Below are 26,277 nucleotides of genomic sequence, written 5' to 3'. Positions count from 1 at the left end.
ATCCCTGCCAGTGTTCTTTCCATTTGATTTAGGCCACCTCCTTCCTCTCTCACGCCTCTGTAATTCCCTTTATTCCATTGCAGCACTGATATATCTGACTTTGGTTTCTCCTTCTCAAATTTCAAGGTGAATTCAATCATATTATGATCACTTGCAATATTAAGGATTCTTTTACCTTAAGCTCTCTGTAATCAATTCTGGTTCATTGCACATAGGGTAAATGCAAGCAGGCCTTTTCCACTGTGGTTGGGTGGGTCTACAACTAGAGGTCATAGTTTAGGGTAAATGGTGAAATGTTTAATGGGAACATGAGGGGAAACATCTTCACACCCAATCTAGAATAGCTGATCCCCTATTGGGCTGAACCTTAAGCTGCTCTGAAAAGCCATCTCGTAGACAGTCTAGAAATTCTTCCTCTTCGTCCAGCACCAACCTAATTTTCCCAATCTACCTGTGTATTGAAATCCCCCATGATCATTGTAACATTGCAAATGGCATGCATTTTGTAGCTCCCATTGTAATTTGTAAACCACATCCTTGCTACTGTTTGCGGATCTGTATACAACTCCCATCAGGGTCTTTTTACCCTTGCACTTCCTTAGTTCTATCCACAACAATTCAACACCTTCTAACCCTCTGTCACCTCTTTCTGATGATTTGATTTAATTTTATACCAATAAAGCCCATTTGCCTGTTCTTTCGATACAATGTGTATCATTGGACATTAAGCTCCCAGCAATAATCTTCCTTCAGCCACAACATAATTTGTGCTAATCTGTAACTGCAACAGTTTCATCGACTATTCAGTAGACTGCATGTATCAGATGTAACTCCTCCAGTACTGTCACCTTTTTTGATTTTGTCTGCCCTTTACATTGCAACTCATTCTGTTGACTGCAATTTTTGCCCTGTCATCAGCCTCTCCTTGCTTGGAGTCGTACTACAGATGCCTTTGTTTGTAAACCAACTACTTCATCCTCATCAGTATCACTCTGGTTCCCATCCCCCTGTGAAATTAGTTTAAACCCTCCTGAGTAACTCTAGCAAACCTGTTCACAAGGATTTTGGACCCCCTTGGGTTCAGGTATACCCGTCCCTTTTATATTGGTCATACTTTTCCCAGAAGAGATCCCAATGATCCTTAAATCTCCTCAATCACACATTCACCTGCCAAATCATCCTGTTCTTATCCTCACTGGTGTGTGTTACAGGCAGCAATCCAGAGATTACTATCCTGGAGAAAGTTTTACAGCTTTCTACCTAGCTCCCTGAAGTCTTCCCTCAGATCCTCTGCACATTGTCTACTTTTTCATTGGTGCCAATATGCACCAAGACCCTCGCCGTTCAGAATGATCCATGACATTCCTGACCTTGACACCAGCAAGGCAACATACCATCCGGGTGTTTCCATCATGCCCACGCAACCTCTTCACTATTCCTCTGACTAAGGGATCTCCTCTCAACACTGCAGTCCTCTTCACCTCTCTGCTCTTCTGAGCCAGAGCGCCAGATTCGGTGCCAGAGACCCGGTCACTGTGACTCCTCACTGGCAGGTTGTCCCACTCAATAGTATCTCAAGTTGTATACTTATTATCGAGGGGAACAGCCACAGGTGTACTCTGCACTGGCTGTACATTACCCCTCCTTTTCCTGACAGTCACCCAATTACCTGTCCCCTGCAACCAAGGAGTGACTACCTCCCTGTAGGTCCTATCTATCACCCCCTCATTTTGAATGAGTTGAAGGTCATTGAGCTGCAGCTCCAGTTCCTCAATACGTTCTCTCAGGAGCTGCAGCTCGGTGCACCTGGTGCAGATGTGTTTATCCGGGAGACTGGAGATCCCACATTCCACACACAGTACAAAACACTGCCCCGGAGCCATTCTCACTACACTGCATTGCCCTAACAGACAAGAAATGAACAAAAAGAGAGAAACCTACGGGATACTTCACCTCGTCCAAGCATGATGAGTGAAAACCACTCTAAACACTCACAACAGAGGCCGCTCCATTTGCACTTGCCTTATTTTTATTGGCCTTTTCTAACGAATCCCTCTCAGTGACTGGTTGCTGCCCAACTCAGTGAAACTGCCATGAAGCTCTGCCTTGTAAATCTTGATCGTTGATTACCCAACTCGGTGAAACTGCCGATATACCCAATAACTTGGCCTTCACAGCTCTCTGCAGCAATGAATTTTACAGAATCTCCACCCTCTGACGGAAGGAAATGTTCTGAAGGGATTTGGAGGAGTGTTGTTCATTGCCGGTACCGGCAGAGGTTATGGTTTGGGGGGGTGAATTCTGTCAGAGTAGTCTGGTAGGGCAGGCAGTTAGCGTAACTATTACTGTGCCAACAGCCCAGGTCCATTTCCGCCACTGTCTGTAAGGTTTTTGTGCATTCGCCCTGTGACTGCACGGGTTTCCTCCCGGTGCTTCAGTTTTCTCCCACATTTCAAAGATGTATGGTTAGGATTAGCAAATTATGGACATGTTGTGTTGGTGCTAGAAATATTTGCAGGCTGCTCTCAGCACGTCCTCGGACTGTGTTGGTTGTTGACACAAAGAAATTTCACTGTATGCTTCAATATAAATGTGATAAATAAAGCTAACCTTTCATCTTTAGTCTCACCGTTCCTCAGTCCACCAGGTGGGGCGGCAGTAGCATAACGGCTAACGCTAGTGATTACAGATCCAGGTTCATTCCCTCTGCTGTCTGTAAGGAGTATGGATATTCTTCCATCACCGTGTGGGTTTCCTCCCACAGTGCAAAGTCGTACAGGCTTGTAGATTAATTAGTCACAGGGGTGTAATAGGGTGGCGTGGGCTTGTTGGACCTGAAGGGCCTGTCTCTGAGTACGTAAAATAGAATCTACAGTGACCAGTGAATGAGTTTGGAGGATGCAGAGTGGCGAGAGAGGGGTGGAATGAGGAAGCATATTTTAAATAAATAAATCTTTCATGTCCTCACAGCTGTGTTCTCCCTGAAGTAATAGCGTTGGTAATAATTGAGAATGCATTTACCTTTCCCTGTTTTCTCGGCTGTGTGTCATGTTTTGCAGGATGCTGCAGTTCCAGAACCAGTTGAAGATGTCTCTCAAACCGCTCGGGATGTGCTGCTGGCAAACGGTGAGTGTCCCTGCTGACCTGGCCCTCGGCTTGTGACAGAGCACCCTCTTCTGTAACGCAGGATGGCCCTGGCTGGCCAGGCATCGGCAGAGGAACTGGGGCAGCACAGTAGCGTAATGCTTTACAGCAGCCCACAGTGAGATTGGGGTTCGATTCCCATCGCTGTCTGTAAGCAGTTAATACAGCCAAGTCATTGGGTATATTTAAAGTGAAGGTTGATGGGTACTTATTGAGTAAGGGTGTCAAAGGTTACAGGAGAATGAGGTTGACAAGGATAGTAAATCAGCCATGATTGAATGGTAGAGCAGACTTGATGGGCTGAATGGCCTAATTCTGCCCGTATGTCTTCTGGTGTTCTATAGACAGCAGCATACCATTCCACCTCCAGGCCTCTGGGGGGGTTCAAAGTCTGTCTGGTGTCCAGTAATCACTGCTAATGGATTTGTCCTTTCTCTGTTCGTGTTTTTCTTCCCTTCCTACCACTCCTTTCCTGATGCTCATTTCTGTTGCTGGGTATGTCTGCCAAGTGACCATTCATTGCAGTGTGGAGGGTCTTTCCAGTCAGGCTAATTAAGATGGGCTGAATGGTCCATAATTATCTCCTGTGAAAGTACACTTGCATATTTACACATATTTTATTCAATATCCGTACTTTACCCTCTAACTTCATTTTTATATCTTTCTTTATTCTTTATAATTGTCAAATGTTTATTTTTATTTAGAAATGGGTGCAGAATAGGTCCTTCTGGCCCAACAACCTTAGCCTAATCACAGGACAATTTACGATGATCAATTTGGACTGTGGAAGGAAACCCATGCAGTTCACAGCGAGAACATACAAACTGCTTACAGATAGCACCAGAACTGAACTCCGAAATCTGGAACACTTTCCCCATCTCTCCCCACCCCCCCTTGATTTGTGATAATGTTGCAGTAACCACTACGCTACATGGTGCCCCATGTAAAATGTTTCTTGTTGCATGTTGCACCAACACACCACAGCAAATTCCTAATACTATGGTGAATATACTGACCCTTGACTTACTGTGAATGTCTGATAAAATCATGTTAAATAAATCCTCTTTTTGGTAGTGTACCTGGGTCCCTGTAGATTGGGGAAGGATGCCCGGGTCCCTGTAGGTTGGGGAAGGATGCCCGGGTCCCTGTAGGTTGGGGAAGGATGCCCTGGTCCCTGTAGGTTGGGGAAGGATGCCTGGGTCCCTGTAGGTTGGGGAAGGATGCCCGGGTCCCTGTAGGTTGGGGAAGGATGCCTGGGTCCCTGTAGGTTGGGGAAGGATGCCCGGGTCCCTGTAGGTTGGGGAAGGATGCCCGGGTCCCTGTAGGTTGGGGAAGGATGCCCTGGTCCCTGTAGGTTGGGGAAGGATGCCCGGGTCCCTGTAGGTTGGGGATGGATGCCCGGGTCCCTGTAGGTTGGGGAAGGATGCCCGGGTCCCTGTAGGTTGGGGAAGGATGCCCGGGTCCCTGTAGGTTGGGGAAGGATGCCCGGGTCCCTGTAGGTTGGGGAAGAATACCCGGGTCCCTGTAGGTTGGGGAAGGATGCCCGGGTCCCTGTAGGTTGGGGAAGGATGCCCGGGTCCCTGTAGGTTGGGGAAGGATGCCCGGGTCCCTGTAGGTTGGGGAAGGATGCCCGGGTCCCTGTAGGTTGGGGAAGGATGCCCGGGTCCCTGTAGGTTGGGGAAGGATGCCCGGGTCCCTGTAGGTTGGGGAAGGATGCCCGGGTCCCTGTAGGTTGGGGAAGAATGCCCGGGTCCCTGTAGGTTGGAGAAGGATGCCCGGGTCCCTGTAGGTTGGGGAAGGATGCCCGGGTCCCTGTAGGTTGGGGAAGGATGCCCGGGTCCCTGTAGGTTGGGGAAGGATGCCCGGGTCCCTGTAGGTTGGGGAAGAATACCCGGGTCCCTGTAGGTTGGGGAAGGATGCCCGGGTCCCTGTAGGTTGGGGAAGGATGCCCGGGTCCCTGTAGGTTGGGGAAGGATGCCCGGGTCCCTGTAGGTTGGGGAAGGATGCCCGGGTCCCTGTAGGTTGGGGAAGAATACCCGGGTCCCTGTAGGTTGGGGAAGGATGCCCGGGTCCCTGTAGGTTGGGGAAGAATACCCGGGTCCCTGTAGGTTGGGGAAGGATGCCCGGGTCCCTGTAGGTTGGGGAAGGATGCCCGGGTCCCTGTAGAATTGGACTCACAGAGTTCAAGATAGTTTAATGTCATTTCCAGTATACAAGCGTAAAGGAGAATGAAATAATTGTTACTCAAGTTCCAGTGCAACACCAAAAAAACCCACAATAAATATAAATAAATACTGTAACATTGCTTGCATGACTGTAAAGTGAGACTAGGCACAAGGTGACTGGCAGGAAGTGATAAAGTAGTGGGGTGCAGGAGTGGTGTGGCACAGCAGTGGAAACTGTGAGCAGTTTCAAACTCCTGGGAGTGCACATCTTGCACAACCTCTCATGATCCCAGAGTCAGGAAAGCTCACCAATGCCTCTGCTCTCTACTTTGAGGAGTCTGTAGATAATGAATTTCCTGTCTCTCTTTGCAGGAGGAGTTCCAGCCAGGACGTTCTAACCAGCTCCCACTTGTTCTCACTGAGAAAGTGATTGAGAATGTTGGAAGATTTCTGGCATTCTCCGATGGACGCGTCCACATCAGTTTCTGCAACGGTGTGAGACTGAACACGTCCTGGGACTCTGGGTCACAGCACAGGCGAAAGGAGCAGGCCTCGTCTTCGGTCAGTTTGTCAGCGCAGCTGGTGGAGTGTCAGAGAATCAGGTTTACTATCACGTACGGTACTTTGTGAGATTCGTTGTCTTGTGGCAGCAGTACAGTGCAATACATAAACTAGTAATAAATGATTACTATTAATTGTATTAAGATTATAAAATAGTGCAAAAAGAGCAAAATAGTGAGTCACACAACCAAAAGAGGAACTCAGTGGGTCAGGCAGCATCTGTGGAAGGGAATAAAGAGTCGATGTTTTGGGCTGAAACTGGAAAGGAAGGGAGGAGCAGCCCCCAATAAGAAGGTGGGGGACGGGGGGAACGGGAAGGAGTACAAGCTGGCAGGTGATAGGTGAGACCAGGTAGGTGGGTGAGAGGAAGGATGAAGTGAGAAAGTGGAAGAGGTAAAGGGCTAAAGAAGAAGGTGCACATGCCAGTCTTCACCAAGGGACCAGGAGTGGAAAGGGAAGGCTGTTTCAAGTTCCTGGGTGTCAATATCTCTGAGGATCTTTCCTGGACCCAGTATTGATGCAGTGACAAAGAAGGCATGCCAGCTGCTATATTTCATTGGGAGTTTGAGGAGAGTTAGTATGTCACCAAAGACACTTGCAAATTTCTACTGATGTACCGTGGAGAGCATTCTGACTGGCTGTGGAGGGGTGACTGCGCAGGTTCAGAAAAGGCTGCAGAAAGTTTCAGACTGGTCCGGCTCCATCATGGGTATCAACCTGCCCGGCATCCAGGAGGTATTGGGAACACAAAGACAAACACTCAACAGCTTCTTCCCTTCTGCCATCAGATTTCTGAAAGAACATTGAACCCATGAACACTACTTCACTACTCTTCTCTCATTTTGCACTACTTATGTAATTTAATTCTTAATATATACATCATTGTAATTTATAGTTTTATTAACACATTATTTATTGCAACGCACTGCTGCCACGTTGCAACAGATTTTGTAACATACTTCAGCGATATTAAACCTGATTCTGATCATCGAATCTGCTTCTTCAGTGCTTGCAATAATGTGAGTCTTCGATTTTACTTTTCAGCAGTGGAATCCCTTGATCTTGCCTGTGGTGTTAAGTGAACCAGAAACAGACATGAAGCCTGGTTGGTTCCAGTTACTGTTCCCAGATGGATCCTCCCGAGTGGTGCAATTGCATTCTGCTGGAAGCTATGAGAGGTGGGAACCAGTACTTCTATATCATGTGCACATGTCTCATTTCGCCTCCCCCCATGTCCCACTACTGAAAACACACAAAGGAGGAGTGCTTGTTGGTCACTTGAGACCTCAAGCCTGCTGATTTAAATATAAAGATAAAAATTAGCTTTATTTGTCACATTTACATTGAAGGATTGAACCATCCAGTGAAATGTGAAACGTTGACTCTTTATTCCCCTTTATAGATGCTGAGTTCCTCTCGCTTTTTGTGTGCCCCTCAAGATTTCCATCATCTCATGTTTAAGATAAAGATCAAATTTATTTGTCACATGAAAAATGGAAACATCCAGTGAAATGTGAAAAGTTAGTTGCAATCAATTCTCAAGAACACATCCGTGTGTAACTTGGAGACTGCCTGTGTAGCTGGCTCTATATCTAGCCCACAGCTCTGCAGAGAGCTCTCACCAGAAGGACTGCAGCAGTTCAAGGACGTGGCTTAACCTAAACTTCTCAAAGGGTGGGCAATAAATACCTTGGTACTCACACCCTGGGATCGGTTACTAAAATGCCATACTGAGCTGCTGGACTAAGGCCCTCCCCAGAATTTTCCCAGATTCTTGGAACTACAAGTATCAACGTGCGAAGAAAACACTTTACACAGAACACTACAGCACAGTATTCTTGTGCCTAACACAGAACACTACAGTATAGTAAAGGCCCTTTGGCCTATGATATTGTGCCAATCCTTCAACCTACTCTAAAAATCAATTTAACCTTTCCCCATAGCCCTCCATTTTTCTTTCATTGATGTGCCTAAGAGTGTCTTAAATGTCCATAACGCTTCTGCCTCTGCCACCACCCCTGACAGAGCATTCCAGGCACCACTCTCTATATTAAAAAAAAACATACATCACTCATTTCTCCCCCCCCCCCCCCCCATATTTTCCTCCAATCACCTTAAAGTTATGCTCCCCCTTGTATTAACCATTTCTGCCTCGGAAAATGCCTCTTATCACCTTGTGTGTTTAGAGGGGAAATTGACGGTAGTGGGCATGTGAGTGATAGCTTTCTCTCCTGCCAGTGTAGATACGTTGCTGCTGCAGCTGACTGGTGTCGATATCTGAGTGACAACCCACAGCAGAGGAAATCCTTGGACGAGCCCAAACTACAGGCGTGTGGGCAGCATCACAATTGGTGAGGTGATTGTTCCATGTTCTTCACATGACTGTAAGAGACCTCTGCTCCAAATATACCTTGTCTTAGTCTGTAACCATGACCGTTAACTGAGGCGTGTCTCTCCTTGCTCTGCCAAATTTCTGGATCCACCACTGTATAGAGTCACGGAGGCAGGCCTCTCTGTCCAACCTTACTTGGCATTATTTGTTTGTTTGTCTGTCTACCTGTCGCAAAATAGTAATTTTCACGTCTTGCATGGTACTGCTGCTGAAGCACAAGGATGTGCTGGGGGCAGCCTGCGAGTGTCACCGAGCTTCATGCCCACAGCTTGCTCACTTAAACCTGTACGTCTTTGGAATGTCTGGAGGAAACCCACAAAGTTAAGGGGAGAAAGTAAAAGCTTCTGCCAGACGAGTGGGAATTGATCCCCTGTAGTTGCGCGCAACGCGCTACTAAAGAAACACACGGAGGCAGAGAGAGCTGAACTCAGAATGCCTTTACTGATTCAAAATCACGTGCTTAAATCTCCCCTCCCATGGGCCTCTGCGACCTGCGGGGCGGACGGACATCAGACTGTACCCGGAAGGTCCGCCCCGAGCAGGTAGTTCCAAACGCGCTACCGTGTGTCTGCCCGCGGCTCCCGATGGCGGTTTGAGTCCCGTGTGTGCGGGCTGCCACACCCACCCTCCAGAAACGTCCATCGGGGAATGGATCCCCCAGTCTGTGTGGCTTGCCTGGGTGGCCGGCCATGCCAGTGCGGTTCGGGTACCCTCACTGGTTGCTCAATGTTCAAGTGCGCCGGTTTGAGGCGGTCCACTGTAAAAGTCTCTTCCCGGCCACCCATCTCCACTACACACGTGGTTCCGTTGTGCAGGATCACCTTGAAGGGTCCCTCGTATGGCCGCTGTAGAGGTGACCTGTGCATGCCCCTGTGAATAAAAACATACTCACAGTCTCGGAGGTCTTTAGGGGTGAAGGATGGCGTGGGACCATGCCTGGAGGTCGGGACCAGTGCCAAGGTCCCTACCTTGTCCCGCAGCCTCTTTAGCACTGCTGCTGGAGTTTCATCCGAACCTCGGGCCTCTGGTACGAACTCGCCTGGGACCGTCAGTGGGTGCCATAGACCAATTCCGCCGAGGTGCCCAGGTCCTCCTTGGGGGCTGTGCGGATGCCTAGTAGGACCCAGGGAAGCTCATCTGTCCAGTTGGGGCCCCTGAGGCATGGCATCAGGGCCGACGAGATGCTGGTGGAATTGCTCTACCAAACCGTTGGACTGGGGATGGTACACTGTGGTGTGATGCAGCTGGGTGCCCAGGAGCTGTGCCAGAGTTGTCCACAAACCAGACGTGAACTGCGCCCCTCTGTCAGAGGTGATGTCCATTGGGAGGCCAAACCTGGCAATCCAGTTTGCGATGAGCGTCCTGGCGCAGGACTCAGTGGACGTGTCTGCCAGCGGTACGGTTTCCGGCCATCTGGTGTACCTGTTTACCATGGTAAAGATTTACCTGACACCCCGGGAGACTGGCAGGGGGCCAATGATGTCCACATGGATGTGTTGGAACCTCCTGTGTGTCGGCTGGAACTGCTGGAGGGGAGCCTTCACGTGCCGCTGGACTTTGGCGGTCTCGCAGTGTATGCAGGTCCTGGCCCAGTGTCCGACCTGTTTGTGCAAACCGTGCCAGATGAATCTGTCCACTACCAGCTTGATGGACGTCCGGATTGACGGGTGGGCCAGGTTGTGCAGCGTGTCGAGCACCCGGCGCCACCATGCCACTGGTACCATGGGTTGGAGTTGGCCGGTAGACACATCGCACAGGAGTCGATCTGCTGCTGGGCTAGTGGAGACATCCTCAACTGGAGCCCCGAAATGGCGGTGCGGTAAGCCGGGATCTCGGTGTCCGACCGTTGTGCTTCCGCCAGTGCTGCGTAGTCTATTCCTGAGGACGATATGCCTACTGAGTGGAGGCAGGGGCGAGAAAGTGTGTCGGCGACAACGTTGTTCTTCCCTGCGATGTGGCGGACGTCCGTGGTGAATTCTGAAATAAAGGACGGGTGCCTCTGCTGCCGAGCCAACCATGGGTCCGATACCTTGGCCAGTGCGAAGGTGAGGAGCTTGTGGTCCGTACACACGGTGAACTCCCTTCCCTAGAGGAAGTACCGGAAATGCCGTACAGACAGGTAGAGTGCTAGCAACTCTGTCGAAGGCGCTGTACTTCACCTCTGGTGCCGGCTGAAGAAAGCGAGTGGTCGCCACTGGTCCTCGACGAGCTGCTCCAGGACTCCGCCAACTGCCGTGCCGGAAGCGCGACTGTGAGTGCCTTGGGTACATTGACTCTCGGGTGCACTAGGAGGACCGTCTTTGCCAGCGCCTCCTTGGTCTGCTCGAACGCCTCCGTGGACTCCGCGTCCCATGCCACTTCTTTGGCCTTGCGGGCCATCTGGCTGAACAAGCGTCTCATGATGCGTGCTACCGCCGGCACGAACCGATGATAAAGGTTGACCATCCCTACGAACTCCTGCAGGCCCTTGACCGTGCTGGGCTTGGGGAACTGGCGGATGGCCATGTCGGTTGACTCTGTGGCCCAAGAAGTTGATCTCCGTCAGCCCGAACTGGCACTTCGCCAAATTGATTGCCAGTCTGTGGTCGCTCAGGCATTGGCAGAGCTGGCACAAATGTGCCACGTGCTCTTGGTGCGAACTGCTGGCCACCAGGATACCGTCCAAGTAAATGAAAACGAAATCCAGGCCGTGTCCCACCGAGTCCATGAGCCTTTGGAAAGTTTGGGCTGCATTCTTAAGACTGAAAGGCATCCTCAGGAATTTGAACAAGCCGAACGGGGTGATGAGGACTGTCGTGGGCACGTCGTTGGGGTGCACTGGGATCTGATGGTATCCCCTGACCAGGTTGATTTTTGAGAAGATGGTTGCTGTGTGCAGGAGTGCCTTAAGCTTAGTGTACCTGTCCTCCGTTGGTGGCTGGCGTAGGAAGTAGATGATCCGGCCTGCTGTCTCCTGGTTGAGCGTGCTGACCACGTAGTAGTACCACATGGCGTCAGCTGTAATGTCTCTGATATTGAACTGGGCCTCAGCCTGCTCGAACCAAACGTGGAGCTGAGTGGCCCAGAAAGTCGGGAGCTTCAGAGAGACCGCGCTGTGCGAGTTGCCCGAACTCATGGCTGGTTGCTGAGTCACCAGCTCCAGATGCCATCTGGAACGTTGGGGTCACCAGTGTAGTCGTGCGTAATGTGCTACTAAAGAAACACACTGAGGCAGAGAGAGCTGAACTCAGAATGCCTTTACTGATTCAAAATTGCGCACTTAAATCTCCCCTCCCATGGGCCTCTGCGACCCGCGGGGCGGACATGATGTCAGACTGTCCCCGGAAGGTCCGCCCTGAGCGGGTAGTTCCAAACGCGCTACTGCGTGTCTGTCCGCGGCTCGCAATGGTGGTTCAAGTCCCGTGTGTGCGGGCCACCACACCCCGGTCATTATTGCTGGTGCTGTAAAACAATACCGCCATCAGTGTCAGTACAATAAACCTGATCCTGATTCTGAAACTGGTCCATGCTGACCACAGCATCTTCTTTGCTCGTCCCAGTTGCCCACATTCACCTCATAACCACCCAAGCCATGTACCAATCCAAATGCCTCTTAAATGTCACAATCCTGCCACTGTAGCTTGGCAGTTCTCACAATGCTATTACAGCTCAGGGCACTGGAGTTCAGAGTTCATTTCTGGCACCATCTGTAAGGAGTTCGTGTGTCCTCCCCATGATCGCACGTGCTTCCTCTGGGTGCTCCGGTTCCCTCCCGCAGTCCAAAGGGTTGGTGGGTTGCTGGACAGTGCAGCTCGCTGAGCCGAAGGTCCTGTTCCCCGCTGAATCTCTAAATAAAATAAATAAAGTTGTACCCAGCCCAGCCACGTCCTCTGGCTGAATGCCTCAGGTGAAACTTTGTTATTGATTGTTACTTTATACTTGATAGTTATGATTAATATTAATTTTCATTGGTTTAATTTTGCTTCATAAATATTTTCATTTAATATTAATCCTATTAACAAGACTTCTTGACTTCATCTCCCACCGTCCTTGACCCTTTCTCCACCCTCACCCATTCTGTCTGTCTGTATGTCTTCTGTCTCCTACCAGGCAACCTCCAGACACTCCTTTTGTTTCCTTTAACATCCACATTCCAAAGGCTTGTGTTGATACTAAAACCGATTCTGATCTATATGAACAAAATGCAAGACAAGAATTTTCGCTACGTCTTGGTACAGGTGACAATAATAAACCATTTCCAATGAAAGAGTGCAGAGAAAATTTACAAGCATGTTGCCAGGAATTGAGGATTTGTTATGTGGAAAGGTTGAATAGGTTAAGACTTTATTCCCTGGAAGGGGTTAATGAATGAGGTGAGATTTGATAGAGGCATACAAAATTATGAGGGGGATGATAGGGTTAATGCAAACAGGCCTTTTCCACTGAAGTTGGCTGAGTCTAGAACTAGAGGTCAAGGGTGAAGGTGGATTTTGAGAGGAAGCTTATTCACTCGGGGTGGTGAGAGTGAAATAAGCTGCCAGTGGAAGTGGTACACGTGGGTTTGATTTCAACACTTAAGAGAAATTTGGATAAGTGCATGGATGGGAAGGGTGTGGAGTGCTATGGTCTGGGTGTGGGTTGATGAGACTAAGCAGGTTAATAGTTTGGCATAGACTAGATGGGCTGAAGGGCCTGTTTCTATGCTGTAGTGTTCTATGAAAAACATGCTTCTTGAAAGCCTGCGTTTTGAAGTCAAAAAATCATATAGCCATGTAGATTCTGGGACTGAACTGAACACAGGAATTAGCGGTTGGGAGACTGTAGGTCTGACACGGTGGTCAGCAGCACAGGGGCGCCGCAGGGAACCGTACTCTCTCCGGTCCTGTTCACCCTGTACACATCAGACTTCCAATATAACTCGGAGTCCTGCCATGTGCAGAAGTTCGCTGATGACACGGCTATAGTGGGGTGTGTCAGGAATGGACAGGAGGAGGAGTATAGGAAACTGATACAGGACTTTGTGATATGGTGCAACTCAAACTACCTGCGTCTCAATATCACCAAGACCAAGGAGATGGTGGTGGACTTTAGGAGATCTAGGCCTCATATGGAGCCAGTGATCATTAATGGAGAATGTGTGGAGCAGGTTAAGACCTACAAGTATCTGGGAGTACAGTTAGACGAGAAGCTAGACTGGACTGCCAACACAGATGCCTTGTGCAGGAAGGCACAGAGTCGACTGTACTTCCTAAGAAGGTTGGCGTCATTCAATGTCTGTAGTGAGATGCTGAAGATGTTCTATAGGTCAGTTGTGGAGAGCGCCCTCTTCTTTGTGGTGGCGTGTTGGGGAGGAAGCATTAAGAAGAGGGACGCCTCACGTCTTAATAAGCTGGTAAGGAAGGCGGGCTCTGTCGTGGGCAAAGTACTGGAGGGTTTAACATCGGTAGCTGAGCGAAGGGTGCTGAGTAGGCTACGGTCAATTATGGATAACTCTGAACATCCTCTACATAGCACCATCCAGAGACAGAGAAGCAGTTTCAGCGACAGGTTACTATCGATGCAATGCTCCTCAGACAGGATGAAGAGGTCAATACTCCCCAATGCCATTAGGCTTTACAATTCTACCGCCAGGACTTAAGAACTTTTTAAAAGCTATTATTAATGCTTTTTGAGATAGTGATTTAGATGCATATCATATTTTTTTTACTGAGTTAAGTATTGTATGTAATTAGTTTTGCTACAACAAGTGTATGGGACATTGGAAAAAAAAGTTGAATTTCCCCATGGGGATGAATAAAGTATCTATCTATCTATCTATCTATCTATCTAGTCTACCCCATCCCCCTCTCCTCTTTCAGGTTAGCTTTGTCATGTACGGAAACAAGCAGTGAAATGCATCATTTGTATCAACAACCAGCAGCATCTGTGACAAGAGAAACAGTTGACAATTTCAGGTCAATGCTCTGGTGAAAGGCTGTTGATCTGACACACTAACTCTTTCCTCCTTTACAGATACTGCCTTCCAGCACTTTAAGATTTTTGTTTCTAATGTGTGACTGAGTGAAACAGATCGGTCCAGCCATGTTAACCTACCAGACACTTCAGGCTTCATTTTCCTGTGGGCATTCACAGCTGCCTGACACAAAGAAACACAATGGAATCAATGGAAAACTATACACAAACAAAGACTAATTGAAAACACAACAAATTATGCAAGTACAAAAAGAAAAATAAAATATTAATAATAAATTAACAAGTAATAATATTGTGGGCATGAGTAGAAAGGAGTCCTTAAAAGTGAGTGCACAGGTTGTGGAAGCAGTTCAGAGTAGTAGTGGTGAGTGAAGTTATCCTCACTGGTTCAGGAGCCTGATGGTTGAGGGCTAATAACTGTTCCAGAACGTGGTGGTGTGGGACTAAGGCTGCTGTACCTCCTTTCAGATGGCTGCAGTGAGAAGAGAGCGTGGACTTTGTGTCCTGCGGGCAAAGACTTTCCTTGTATTTCATGAGCTTTTGTATTTTCCAGGTCTGTCATCTCAGAACTTCAAAAAATCCAAAGGTTTAACTGTATCCTTTATGCTATATATATCATTATCAGCTGTGTCACTATATGTGTATGTGTTTCATTAGACCATAAAGACATGGGGTTAGAATCAGGCCATTCGGCCCATTGAGTCTTCTGCCATTCCATCATGGCTGATTTATTATCCCTCTCAACTCCATTCTCTTGCCTTCTGTCTGTAACCTTTGACGTCCTGACAAATCACAAACTATCAACTTCCACTTTAAATATACCCAATGGCTTGGCCTACACAGCCATCCATTGCAATGAATTCCACAGATTCACTGACCTCTGACTAAAGTTTAGGAAGGAATTTCCAAGGTCAGACCCCAACCATTTAAAGATGTCAGGAAGCATGTTGAAACCTACCCGATACAGAAAGACCAGGACAGAGGGAATGTAAAGAGGATGTTTCCATTAGTAAGAGAGTCTAGGATCCAAAGGCATGGCTTCAGAATAAAGGAACATCCCTTCAAAACCAAGATGAGTAAGAGTTTGATCAGCTAGAGGGTGGTGAATCTGCTGAATTCACTGCCACAGTTATTAGGTGTATTTAAGGCAAATGTTGATATATTTCTGATTGGTAAGTGGATTACAGATCATGGAGAGAAGGCAGGAGAACAGGCTTGGAAAAAAAAATCAACCATGGCTGGATGATGGCACAGACACAATGGCCTAAATCTGACAGGAAATCAGTGGTGTGCCACAGGGATCAGTGCTGGGTCCATTGTTGTTTGTCATCTATATCAATGATCTGGATGATACTGTGGTAAACTGGATCAGCAAATTTGATGATGATACAAAGATTGGAGGTGTAGGAAGGTTTTCAAAGCTTGCAGAGGGATTTGGACCAGCTGGGAAAATGGGCTGAAAAATGGCAAATGGAGTTTAATGCAGACAAGTGTGAGATATTGCACTTTGGAAGGACAAACCAAGGTAGAACATAAAATTTAAATGGTAGGATATTAAGGAGTGCAGTAGAACAGAGGGATCTGGGAATACAGATACATAATTCCCTAAAAGTGGCGTCACAGGTAGATAGGGTCATAAAGAGAGCTTTTGGTACATTGGCCTTTATAAATCAAAGTATTGAGTATAAGAGTTGGAATATTATGGTGAGGTTGTATAAGACATTGGTGAGGCCGAATTTGGAGTATTGTGAGCAGTTTTGGTCACCTAATTACAGGAAGGATATTAATAAGATTGAAAGAGTGCAGAGGTATATAAGGATGTTGCCTAGACTTGAGAAACTGAGTTACAGAGAAGGGTTGAATAGGTTAGGACTTTATTCCCTGGAGCGTAGGAGAATGACGGGTGATTTGATAGAGGTGTATAAAATTATGATGGGTATAGATAGAGTGAATGCAAGCAGGCTTTTTCCACTGAGGCTAGGGGAGAAAAAAACCAGAGGACATGGGTTAAGGGTGAAGGGGGAAAAGTTTAAAGGGAACATCAGGGGGTGGTCTTCACACAGAGTGGTGGGAGTGTGGAATGAGCTGCCAGATGAAGTGGTAAATGCAGGCTCACTTTTAACATTTAAGAAAACCTTGGACATGGGTGAGAGGTGTATGGAGGGATATGGTCCAGGTGCAGGTCAGTGGAACTAGGCAGAAAAATGGTTCAGCACAGCCAAGAAGGGCCAAAAGGCCTGTTTCTGTGCTGTAATGTTCTATGGAAACCAGAATGCTGTTTTTCAACTTGGGGATGGTTAAACAGGGCAGGGGTTCCCAACCTGGGGTCCATGGACCCTTTAGTTAATGGTAGGAGTCCATAGCATAAAAAAAGTTAGGAACCCCTGGTTTCGGGTATTAGGGGTTCTTGAACAGAAGCTGGTAAATGGATCTCCTGTGATATGATACAAATTGAATTGAATTGACTTTATTTCTTACATCCTTCACCTACATGAGGTGTAAAAATCTTTATGTTACGTCTCTGTCTAAATATGTAATCACAGTAATTTATAATAAACAAAATAGTCAATGTAACATAGAAATACACTGAAATCAGCATGAGTTAATCAGCCTGATGTCCTGGTGGAAGAAGCTGTCCCGGAGCCTGTTGGTCCTGGCTTTTATGCTGAGGTACCATTTCCCAGCTGGAATAGATGGTGGAACAGTTGGGGTGACTCAGGTCCCCAGTGATCCTTTGGGCCCTTTTCTCACACCTGTCCTGAATCATGGAAGTTCACGTTTACAGATAAGGGGTTAGCACAACATTGTGGGCCAAAAAGGTCTGTACTCTGCTGTACACTCTGAAGTTATTTATTTAGAGAAACTATGCTAACAGGCCCTTCCAGCACAATGAGTCCCACCCAACTAACCTACATCTTTGGAATGTGGGAGGAAACCCAGGCCGTCACACGGAGAACATACAAACTCTTTACAGTGCTGGAAATTGAATCCCAGTCGCTGGCGCTATAAGTCGATGCGCTCACTGCTACGCTGCCGTGCTAACGTGTTACATGGAAATCTACAGCACGTTACAGGCCCTTCAGCCCACAATGTTGTACCGATCATGTGACCTCTAGAAACTGCCTAGAATTACCCTACCTCATAGCCCTCTATTTTTCTAAGCTCCATGTACCTATCCAAGAGGCTCTTAAAAGACCCTATTGTACACAATTTGTCATTGTAGGTTTTAATTGTCAGTTAACAATGGAACATATAGTTTCCACATTGGCATCGTGTTCACTGGTGGGGTTGGAGGTGTGGTTTGTCTAAATTTGTCCAATCTCTCGTTACAGTTTTCTTTAACACATGTCCTTGTAGTTCTGCTGGAGAATTCCAGCTGTCTGAAGCGAGAGACTTCATCGCTTGACCATTCTGTCACTCAGCGGCCTGAGGAGACCAGCCACTCGGAGGCAGAGGAGGGCTGGAGCGTCGAGGGAGCGCTGACAAAGACAGGCAGGGCGATCCAAGATATCGAGTTACTGCTAGAGGCGAACCGGGAAGTGCGGAGGGAAAAGTCACGTAAGAGAGGCAAAGAGTTGAGCACTATCAGGGAAACAAAGGGGTGCAGCGGGTAACAGATCAATGTCCCCTGGTCTGAGGTTGAAGTGGGGAAGGCCAGATCAAAGAACCTAACCCAGGGATTTGATCAGTTACATTGCTTGTCACTGTGCATTCAAAGGTGTATCGTGAACTTCGGGGTAATGGACTCTCCATCTAGTTGAATTCCATGTGATTATGGTGCCCTCTTGGTCTTTAGAAGATGCACAAATACTGCAGAGGCAAGGGTTCCGAGGTGGTGGAGGCACATGAGACTGCGGACCTGAAACAATGCACAATCTGGTGGAGGATCAGCGGATCGAGCAGCTGCTGCGGGGAGAAGAATTGTCAACGTTTCAGGTGGAAACCCTGTGCCACAGGGGAGGGAGAAGAGTGGAGTCAGGTAGAGGAGGGGAGTGATAGAATTGGGGAATGGGCAGGTAGATGGAGCCAGGCAGAGGGTGAGGGTGCAACAGCAAAACTCCACCTCCCTATGGTGACCATGGGAGTGGTCGCTGACTGCTTGAGGTTGTGTGGTCATGAGGCTGTCTGAAGCTGCAACAGATGGGAACCACCGTTTGGGGTGTCAGAATTCAATACTGCGAGGAGTCTGTACATCCTTCTGTGGGATGTGTGGGTTTCCTCCAGGTCCTCCGGTTTCCTATAGTCCAAAGGTTAGTAGGTGATTGTAAATTGCCCGTGATTAGGCTAGGGTTAAATTGGGGAGGGCCAGAAGGGCCTGTTCCGTGCTGTTTCTCCAAATAAATAAACAAACAGTCGTGCATGGTTTATTATAGGGAGGTTTTACCAGGATGTTGCCCGGACTTGGGGATCAGAGTTACAAGGAGGGGTTGTGTGTACTCTGGGACTTTATTCCCTGCAACAAGAGTGACCTGATAGATCATAAGGGGCTTAGTCAGGGTGAAAGCACATCGTCATTTTCTCAGGGAGGGGGTGTAGGTGTCAGACAGAGGTGAGAGATTAGGAGTAACTCCTTCACAAAAAAGGTGGTGTGTATTTGAAATGACCTGCCAGAAATGGTGGTTGAGGTAGGTACATTAACAATATATAAAAGCCTTCCAGATAAATACATGGACTGCAAAGGGTAAAGAGGGATATGGACCAAACACAGGCAGCAGGACTTGCTGGCAGGGCAACTAAGTCGGCAGGTAAGGGCATGTTTCCCTGCTGTGGAATCTGTGACCAATATGCAGTGCAGTCAGAGACTATCATTCACTTGAGACACAAAGAACATCTCTCCTCTGATGGACAAGAATGGGGATATTAGTGCCAGCCAGTGTTTATTCTTCAACCAACAACACTTAAAGATTCAAGATTGTTTAATATCATTTGCAGTATACAAGTGTAAACAAAAACAAAATAATTATTATTCCAGATCAGATGCAATGCAAAAAAACCCCACAAAGGAGCACAATAATAATTCTAAAAACACTCAATATAAATACATGATAACTGAAATATGTAGATTATGTCCATAAGCTAACACTAGGCACACTTGTCTGTACATAAAGTGACTGACAGGTGGTTGGGGATGTGGAGAGGTGGGTTAATGGATAGACGTTGATCAGACCTGCTGCTTGGAGAAAGTAACTGTCTGAGTCTGGTGGTCCTGGCATGGATGCTGTGTAGTCTCCTCCCTGATGGGAGTGGGACAGACAGTCCATGAGCAGGGTGGGGGAAATCCGTCATGATGTTGCTGGCCCTTTCTGCGTATATGTCCTTGATGGTGGGTGGGCTGGTGCCAGTGATGGGTTGGGCAGTTTTGACTACCTGTTACTAATGAAACCTGGCAGCTTCCTACAATAATGATTGTATGCAGAGCAAAGCCCTGGTTGTAGACTGCTCTGGACACCCTGATGTGAGTGAAACCTTGCTGTTGCGGGTACTCTGCACCAGCTGGTGTGTCTTGCACAGACCTGTCCCTAGTCTCTTCTCTCGATGTCGTAGAAATTAATCATAGTCTTGCTTCAGGACAGTGGACTCCCCATTTTATTCAGTAGGATCCACAAATACCAGTGCAGTTAATGATCACTTAAGGGTGGGAAGTAGTCTGCAGGCCATCCACGCTCTTTGAAAGGGAAATAAATCTTAAAGCTTGACAGCAGACAGTTCTCATCTATCTATATAGTCCTTTTCCTAGGGGCAGGGAAGTCTAAAGCTAGAGAGCATAGGCTTAAGGTGAAAGGAGAAAGATTTCAAGTTGTTTAATGCATTTCCAGTTCACGACTGTAAGGGAGAATAAAGTAATTGTTACTCCGGATCTGATTCAGCACACAAAAACATAATAAGATAGTGTTTCCACAGAGGGTGGTGGTTACGTAGTGTGACCTGCCAGAGGAAACTATAGAAGTGAATGTAATCACAATGTTTAAGAGACATTGCACAGGTATGTGTATCAGAGAGGTTTAGTGGGGTATGGGCCAAGTGCAGGCAAGGAGGACAATTGTAGACAGAACAGCACAGGACCTTTGGCCCACAATGTTGTGCTGAACCAGTCAAATGGCTAACTAATCTCTCCTGCCTACATGTTGTCCATGTCCCTCAATTTTCCTCACATTCAAGTGCCTATCTGAATGTCTTAAAAATCCATGTTTCTGCTTCTACAACCATTGCAGGCAGCAGATTCCAAATGCCCACCAACGTCTTTATAGATAGTTAGCCAAGATGGACCACATGGACTGTGTGAATACTGTGGTACTCTGGATCCATACAATGAATAACTGCACTTTGCAAACCCCTTCCAGGGAAAGGTTAAAGCTTCTATAATCAAACCAGTCACAAAGCTTCAAAGGTTCCCAGCTCCAGGAAATAATTGTGGATTCTTTCAGCAAGAACGTAGGAAGAATTTCCTACTTAAAGGTGGGGGAAGAGAGGCCACACTTCAAAGTAACTTGTATGTGAGTGTTTTGACTTAGAATGAGATTTAATATAAATGCTAATCTTTCTTGCGGTCTCTCGCACTACGAGAACAGGTTGGCCTCAAACTGTAGTGCCTTAATAGCAGAAGTGAAAGCACATGTTTTGGATATATATACTGATGATTTTTGCAAGTTCTGTAGATTGTATTGTGCCATTCTGTACCTTATAGTGAACAAAATGTGGGGGTTGTTTATTTCAAATCATTTATTGAAGTAGTGAGTTCTGTTGCATTCAATGTTTTGTCCAAGACTTCCACCTTGAATGCATGGTAGAAAAGGCTTGGGTGCTTATAAGAGCAGAAAATCTCTATGCTGTTGTCTCCAGGAGAAGCTCTCAGTCGTTGGAAATACAGGCAGTGATGGGAATATCTGTTGTTCTTCCATCATCAATTCTCTTGGTCATCTCTTCAAAAACATCAGATTCTACAACTGAACATCACGGATACCCTGTCCTGGTCCAACCATGTTGACACCACAGTTATACTCAACAATGTCTCTGCTTCCTCAGGAGGCTGAAGAAATTTGACATGTTCCCTTTGACCCTCACCTAACTTATATCAATGCACCATAGAAAGCATCCTATCCTGGTGTAACAACTACTCTGCACATGACTACAAGCAACTGTAGAGTTGTGGGCATCACAGAAACCAACCTCTACTCTATGGACTCGACCTACAGTTATCACCACCTCAGTAAAGCAACCAGCATAATCTGGACATAGGGCAGAAGATAAATACCACTGTATTAAATAATCCACTAGTACAATAAGGTGGGCTCTTGACCTCACAATCTACCATGTTATGACCTTACAAATATCTGTGCTGCACGGCACTCTGTAACTGTAGTACTTCATTATGCATTCTGTTATTGCTTTCCATTGTACTAATTCTATGCGCTGTTGTAATGAATGGTTCTGTATGAATAGTTTGTCACATTACCAAATACCAACAGCGATGTCCTAGGACTCTCAGCTCGACTTCCAACAACTATTGTCACCACATCATGGGCAGCAAGGGAGTTTCCTTTTACTTGATCTTTCAGTGACTTGGATATGTTGATTTTTTTGTTTTGTGTGCTGCTGAGAGAGGGGTCAGGGCCTATGATAAAATGCATCAAGGTTCAACTTTTCAACATTTGTGTGTATTAGGAATTTGCTGTGGTGTGTTGGTGTGTCATGCCAACATTCAACAATTAGAATTATATAAAAATTAAAATTAAAAGTTGAAATGCAGATATGTGCATAAATACCAGCAAGTATTTACAATATAAATGGTTTACAGTACAGTGATGGGAGGAGTGGAGTGGGGGCAGGGGCTAATTAGGACGATTGATCAGATTAGCTGCATGGGGGAAAGAAACACTTAGGATGGTGTAAAGCCCTGTAGCACTCTTGAAGGTCATGTAGTGCAATAGGGAAGGCACGACCTGTACACAAGGGATGGATTACACCAGAAACCAAGGGGATCGATATCCTTGCGGCCAAGTTTGCTAGAGCTGTGGGGGAAGTTTTAAACTAATTTGGCAGGGGGTGGGAACTGGAGTGATAGAGCTGAGGATGGGGCAGTTGATTTACAATAGACAATAGGTGCAGAAGTAGACCATTCAGCCCTTTGAGCCTGCAACAAACAGAGAATGTGTAGTGAGACTGCTAGCAAGGACAGGCTGATTAATAGGGCAAAATTGGAGTCAACAGGATGAGTTGCAATGTAAAAGGGTCAAATCATAAAAGGTGATCAATATAGAAGAACTGAATAATAGACAATAGGTGCAGAAGTAGACCATTCAGCCCTTCGAGCCTGCACCGCCATTCTGAAATCATGGCTGATCATCTATCAATACCCGGTTCCTGCCTTGTCCCCATATCCCTTGATTCTCCTATCCATCAGATACCTATCTAGCTCCTTCTTGAAAGCATCCAGAGAATTGGCCTCCACTGCCTTCTGAGGCAGTGCATTCCACACCCCCACAACTCTCTGGGAGAAGAAGTTTTTCCTTAACTCTGTCCTAAATGACCTACCTACTCAAACCATGCCCTCTGGTACTGGACTCTCCCAGCATCTGGAACATATTTCCTGCCTCTATCTTGTCCAATCCCTTAATAATCTTATATGTTTCAATCAGATCCCCTCTCAATCTCCTTAATTCCAGCGTGTACAAGCCCAGTCTCTCTAACCTCTCTGCGTAAGACAGTCCGGACATCCCAGGAATTAACCTTGTGAATCTACGCTGCACTTCCTCTACAGCCAGGATGTCCTTAACCCTGGAGACCAAAACTGTACACAATTCTCCAGGTGTGGTCTCACCAGGGCCCTGTACAAATGCAAGAGGATTTCCTTGCTCTTGTACTCAATTCCCTTTGTAATAAAGGCCAACATTTCATTAGCCTTCTTCACTGCCTGCTGCACTTGCTCATTCACCTTCAGTGACTGATGAACAAGGACTCCTAGATCTCTTTTTATTTCTTCCTTACCTAACTCTACACCGTTCAGATAATAATTTGCCTTCCTGTTCTTACTCCCAAAGTGGATAACCTCACACTTATTCACATTAAACGTCATCTGCCAAGTCACCCTGAATTCTCCTAACATCCTCATCACATGTCACACTGCCACCCAGCTTAGTATCATCAGCAAACTTGCTGATGTTATTCTCAATGCCTTCATCTAAATCGTTGATGTAAATCGTAAATAGCTGTGGTCCCAATACCGAGCCCTGTGGCACCCCACTAGTCACCACCTGCCATTCTGAGAAACACCCATTCACCGCTACCCTTTGCTTTCTATCTGCCAACCAGTTTTCTATCCATGTCAATATCTTCCCCCCCAATGTCATGAGCTCTGATTTTACCCACCAATCTCCTATGTGGGACCTTATCAAATGCCTTCTGAAAATTGAGGTACACTACATCCACTGGATCTCCCTTGTCTAACTTCCTGGTTACATCGAAAAACTCCAATAGATTAGTCAAGCATGATTTGCCCTTGGTAAGTCCATGCTGGCTCAGCCCAATCCTATCACTGCTATCTAGATATGCCACTATTTCATCTTTAATAATGAGCTCTAGCATCTTCCCCACTACTGATGTTAGGCTGACAGGACGATAGTTCTCTGTTTTCTCCCTCCTTTCTTAAAAAGTGGGATAACATTAGCCATTCTCCAATCCTCAGGAACTGATCCTGAATCTAAGGAACATTGGAAAATGATTACCAATGCATCCGCAATTTCCTGAGCCACCTCCTTTAGTACCCTAGGATGCAGACCATCTGGACCTGGGGATTTGTTAGTCTTCAGTCCCATCAGTCTACTCATCACCGTTTCCTTCCCAATGTCAATCTGTTTCATTTCCTCTGTTACCCTATGTCCTTGGCCCATCCATACATCTGGGAGATTGCTTGTGTCTTCCATAGTGAAGACAGATCTAAAGTACTTATTAAATTCTAATGCCGTAACAATTTCACCCAATTCATTCTTCAAGGGCCCAACATTGTTCTTAACTATCTTCTTTCTGTTCACATACCTAAAGAAGCTTTTGCTATCCTCCTTTATATTCCTGGCTAGCTTGTGTTCACACCTCATTTTTTCTCCCCATATTGCCTTTTTAGTTCTGTTTTTCCTTAAAAATTTCCCATTCATCTGTCTTCCCACTCACCTTAGCTCTGTCATACTTTTTTTTTAACGCTATGCAATCTCTGACTTCCTTTGTCAACCACTGTGGCCCCTCTCCCCCCCTTTGAATCCTTCCTTCTCTGGGAATGTGTTATATTTGAATGCATGCAGTACATAAAAAAAGGTAGATGAACTTGAAGCATAGTTAGAGATTAGCAGGTATGATGTGGGCTTCTCTGAGTTAGACCATAAGACATAGGAGCAGAATTAGGCCATTTGGCCCATTGATTCTGCTCCACCATTCAATTATGGCTGATCCTTTTCTCTCCCTCCTCAGCCTCAATCCTGGGTTTTCTCCCCGTAACCTTTGATGCCATATCCAATCAAGAACCTATCAATCAGTCCCTTAAATACCCCCGATGACCTGGCCTCCACAGCTGCCTGTGGTAAATTCCACAGATTCACCACCCTCTGGCTAAAGAAATTTCTCCACAACTCCTGTTTTAAATGGACACCCCTCTGTTCTGAGACTGTGCCCCCTTGTTCTAGACTCTCCCACGATGCAAATCATCTTTTCCACATCTACTCTGTCTAGGCCTTTCAACATTCGAAAGGTTTCAATGAGATCCCCCCTTCGTCCTTCTAAATTCCATTGAGTACAGACTCAGAGCTTGTATGATAACCCTTTCATTCCCAGAATTATCCTTGTGAACCTCCTCTGAACCCTCTCCAATGCCAGCACATCTTTTCTAAGATGAGAAGCCCAAAACTGTGCACAATACACTAACTGAGGTCTCTCCAGTGTCTTATAAAGCCTCAGCATCACATCCCTGCTCTTGTATTCTAGACCTCTTGAAATGAATGCTTACATGGCATTTACCTTCCTCACCACTGAATCTACCTGCAAATTAACCTTTAGCGTGTTCTGCACAAGAACTCCCAAGTCCCTATGCAACTCAGATTTTTGGATTTTATCCCTGTTTAGAAATAAATCTGCACATTTATTTCTGCTACCAAAGTGCATGACAGTTTGCCACTCTCTTGCCCATTCTCCTAATCTGTTCAAGTCCTTCTGCAGCCTACCTGTTTCCTCAGCACTATCTGCCCCTCCACCAATTTCTGTATCATCTGCAAAATTAGCAACAAAGCCATCTATTCCATTAGCTACAAATGAGAAAATCTGCAGATGCTGGAAATACAAGCAACACACACAAACTGCTGGAGGATCTCAGCAGGCCAGGCAGCATCTATGGAAAAGAGTACAGTCGAGGTCTCAGCCTGAAAGGTCGACTGTACTCTGTTCCATAGATGCTGCCTGGCCTACCGAGTTCCTCCAGCAGTTTGTGTTTTCCATTATCTAAGTCATTTATATACAGCATAAAAAGAAGTGATCCCAACACCAACCCCTGCAGGACACCTCTAGACACTGACAGCCAACCAAAAAAGGATCCTTTTATTCCCACTCACTGCCTCCTACCAATCAGCCAATGCTCTGATCATGCCAGTAACTTTCCTGTAAACTTGATTTGGTAAGCAAGTTGTGGCTGAAAAAATTTTAGCTGGGAGCTTAACATCCAAGGGTGTACATTGTATGGAGAGAGGAGGTGGGTGGCTCTGTTGGTTTGAAAAAAAGAAAGTGAAATCTAATTAGAAAGAAATGACAGCATCAGGTGTAGAGTTATTGTGGGTAGAGCTAAGAAATTGCAAGGATAAAAAGACCCAGATGGCAGTTACATACAGACCTCTGAATAGTAGCAAAGATGAGGGCTACAAATTACAACAGGAGATAGTGTTAAAATGGTCATGGGGATTTCCATATGCAGGTGGATTGAGAAAATCAGTTTGGTGCTGGATCCCAAAGGGGAGAATTTGTAGAATGCCTACAAGATGGCTTTTTAGAGCAGCTGGTAGTTGAGCCCACCAAGGGATCTGCTATTCTGGA

The 26,277-nt window shown here is 46.5% G+C and overlaps 1 protein-coding gene across 1 annotated transcript in view; it reads left to right on the top strand.

Annotated features, from left to right (window-relative positions):
- c6h5orf34 (chromosome 6 C5orf34 homolog) overlaps positions 1–25,531 on the top strand; it is a 39,640-nt gene extending 14,109 nt beyond the window's left edge. Inside the window, exons 8-13 of the mRNA XM_073047800.1 lie at positions 3,060–3,126; positions 5,682–5,870; positions 6,915–7,048; positions 8,114–8,221; positions 14,768–14,808; positions 17,572–25,531. Of these exons, the coding sequence (XP_072903901.1) occupies positions 3,060–3,126; positions 5,682–5,870; positions 6,915–7,048; positions 8,114–8,221; positions 14,768–14,808; positions 17,572–17,828 (796 nt within the window). The 3' untranslated portion in view covers positions 17,829–25,531. The remainder of the gene's footprint in view (positions 1–3,059; positions 3,127–5,681; positions 5,871–6,914; positions 7,049–8,113; positions 8,222–14,767; positions 14,809–17,571) is intronic.
- Positions 25,532–26,277: the final 746 nt, after the last annotated feature.

The sequence above is a fragment of the Hemitrygon akajei genome, chromosome 6 (assembly GCF_048418815.1).
Source record: "Hemitrygon akajei chromosome 6, sHemAka1.3, whole genome shotgun sequence".
Lineage (NCBI taxonomy): Eukaryota > Metazoa > Chordata > Chondrichthyes > Myliobatiformes > Dasyatidae > Hemitrygon > Hemitrygon akajei.
This window is presented reverse-complemented; position numbering and strand designations above follow the sequence as displayed.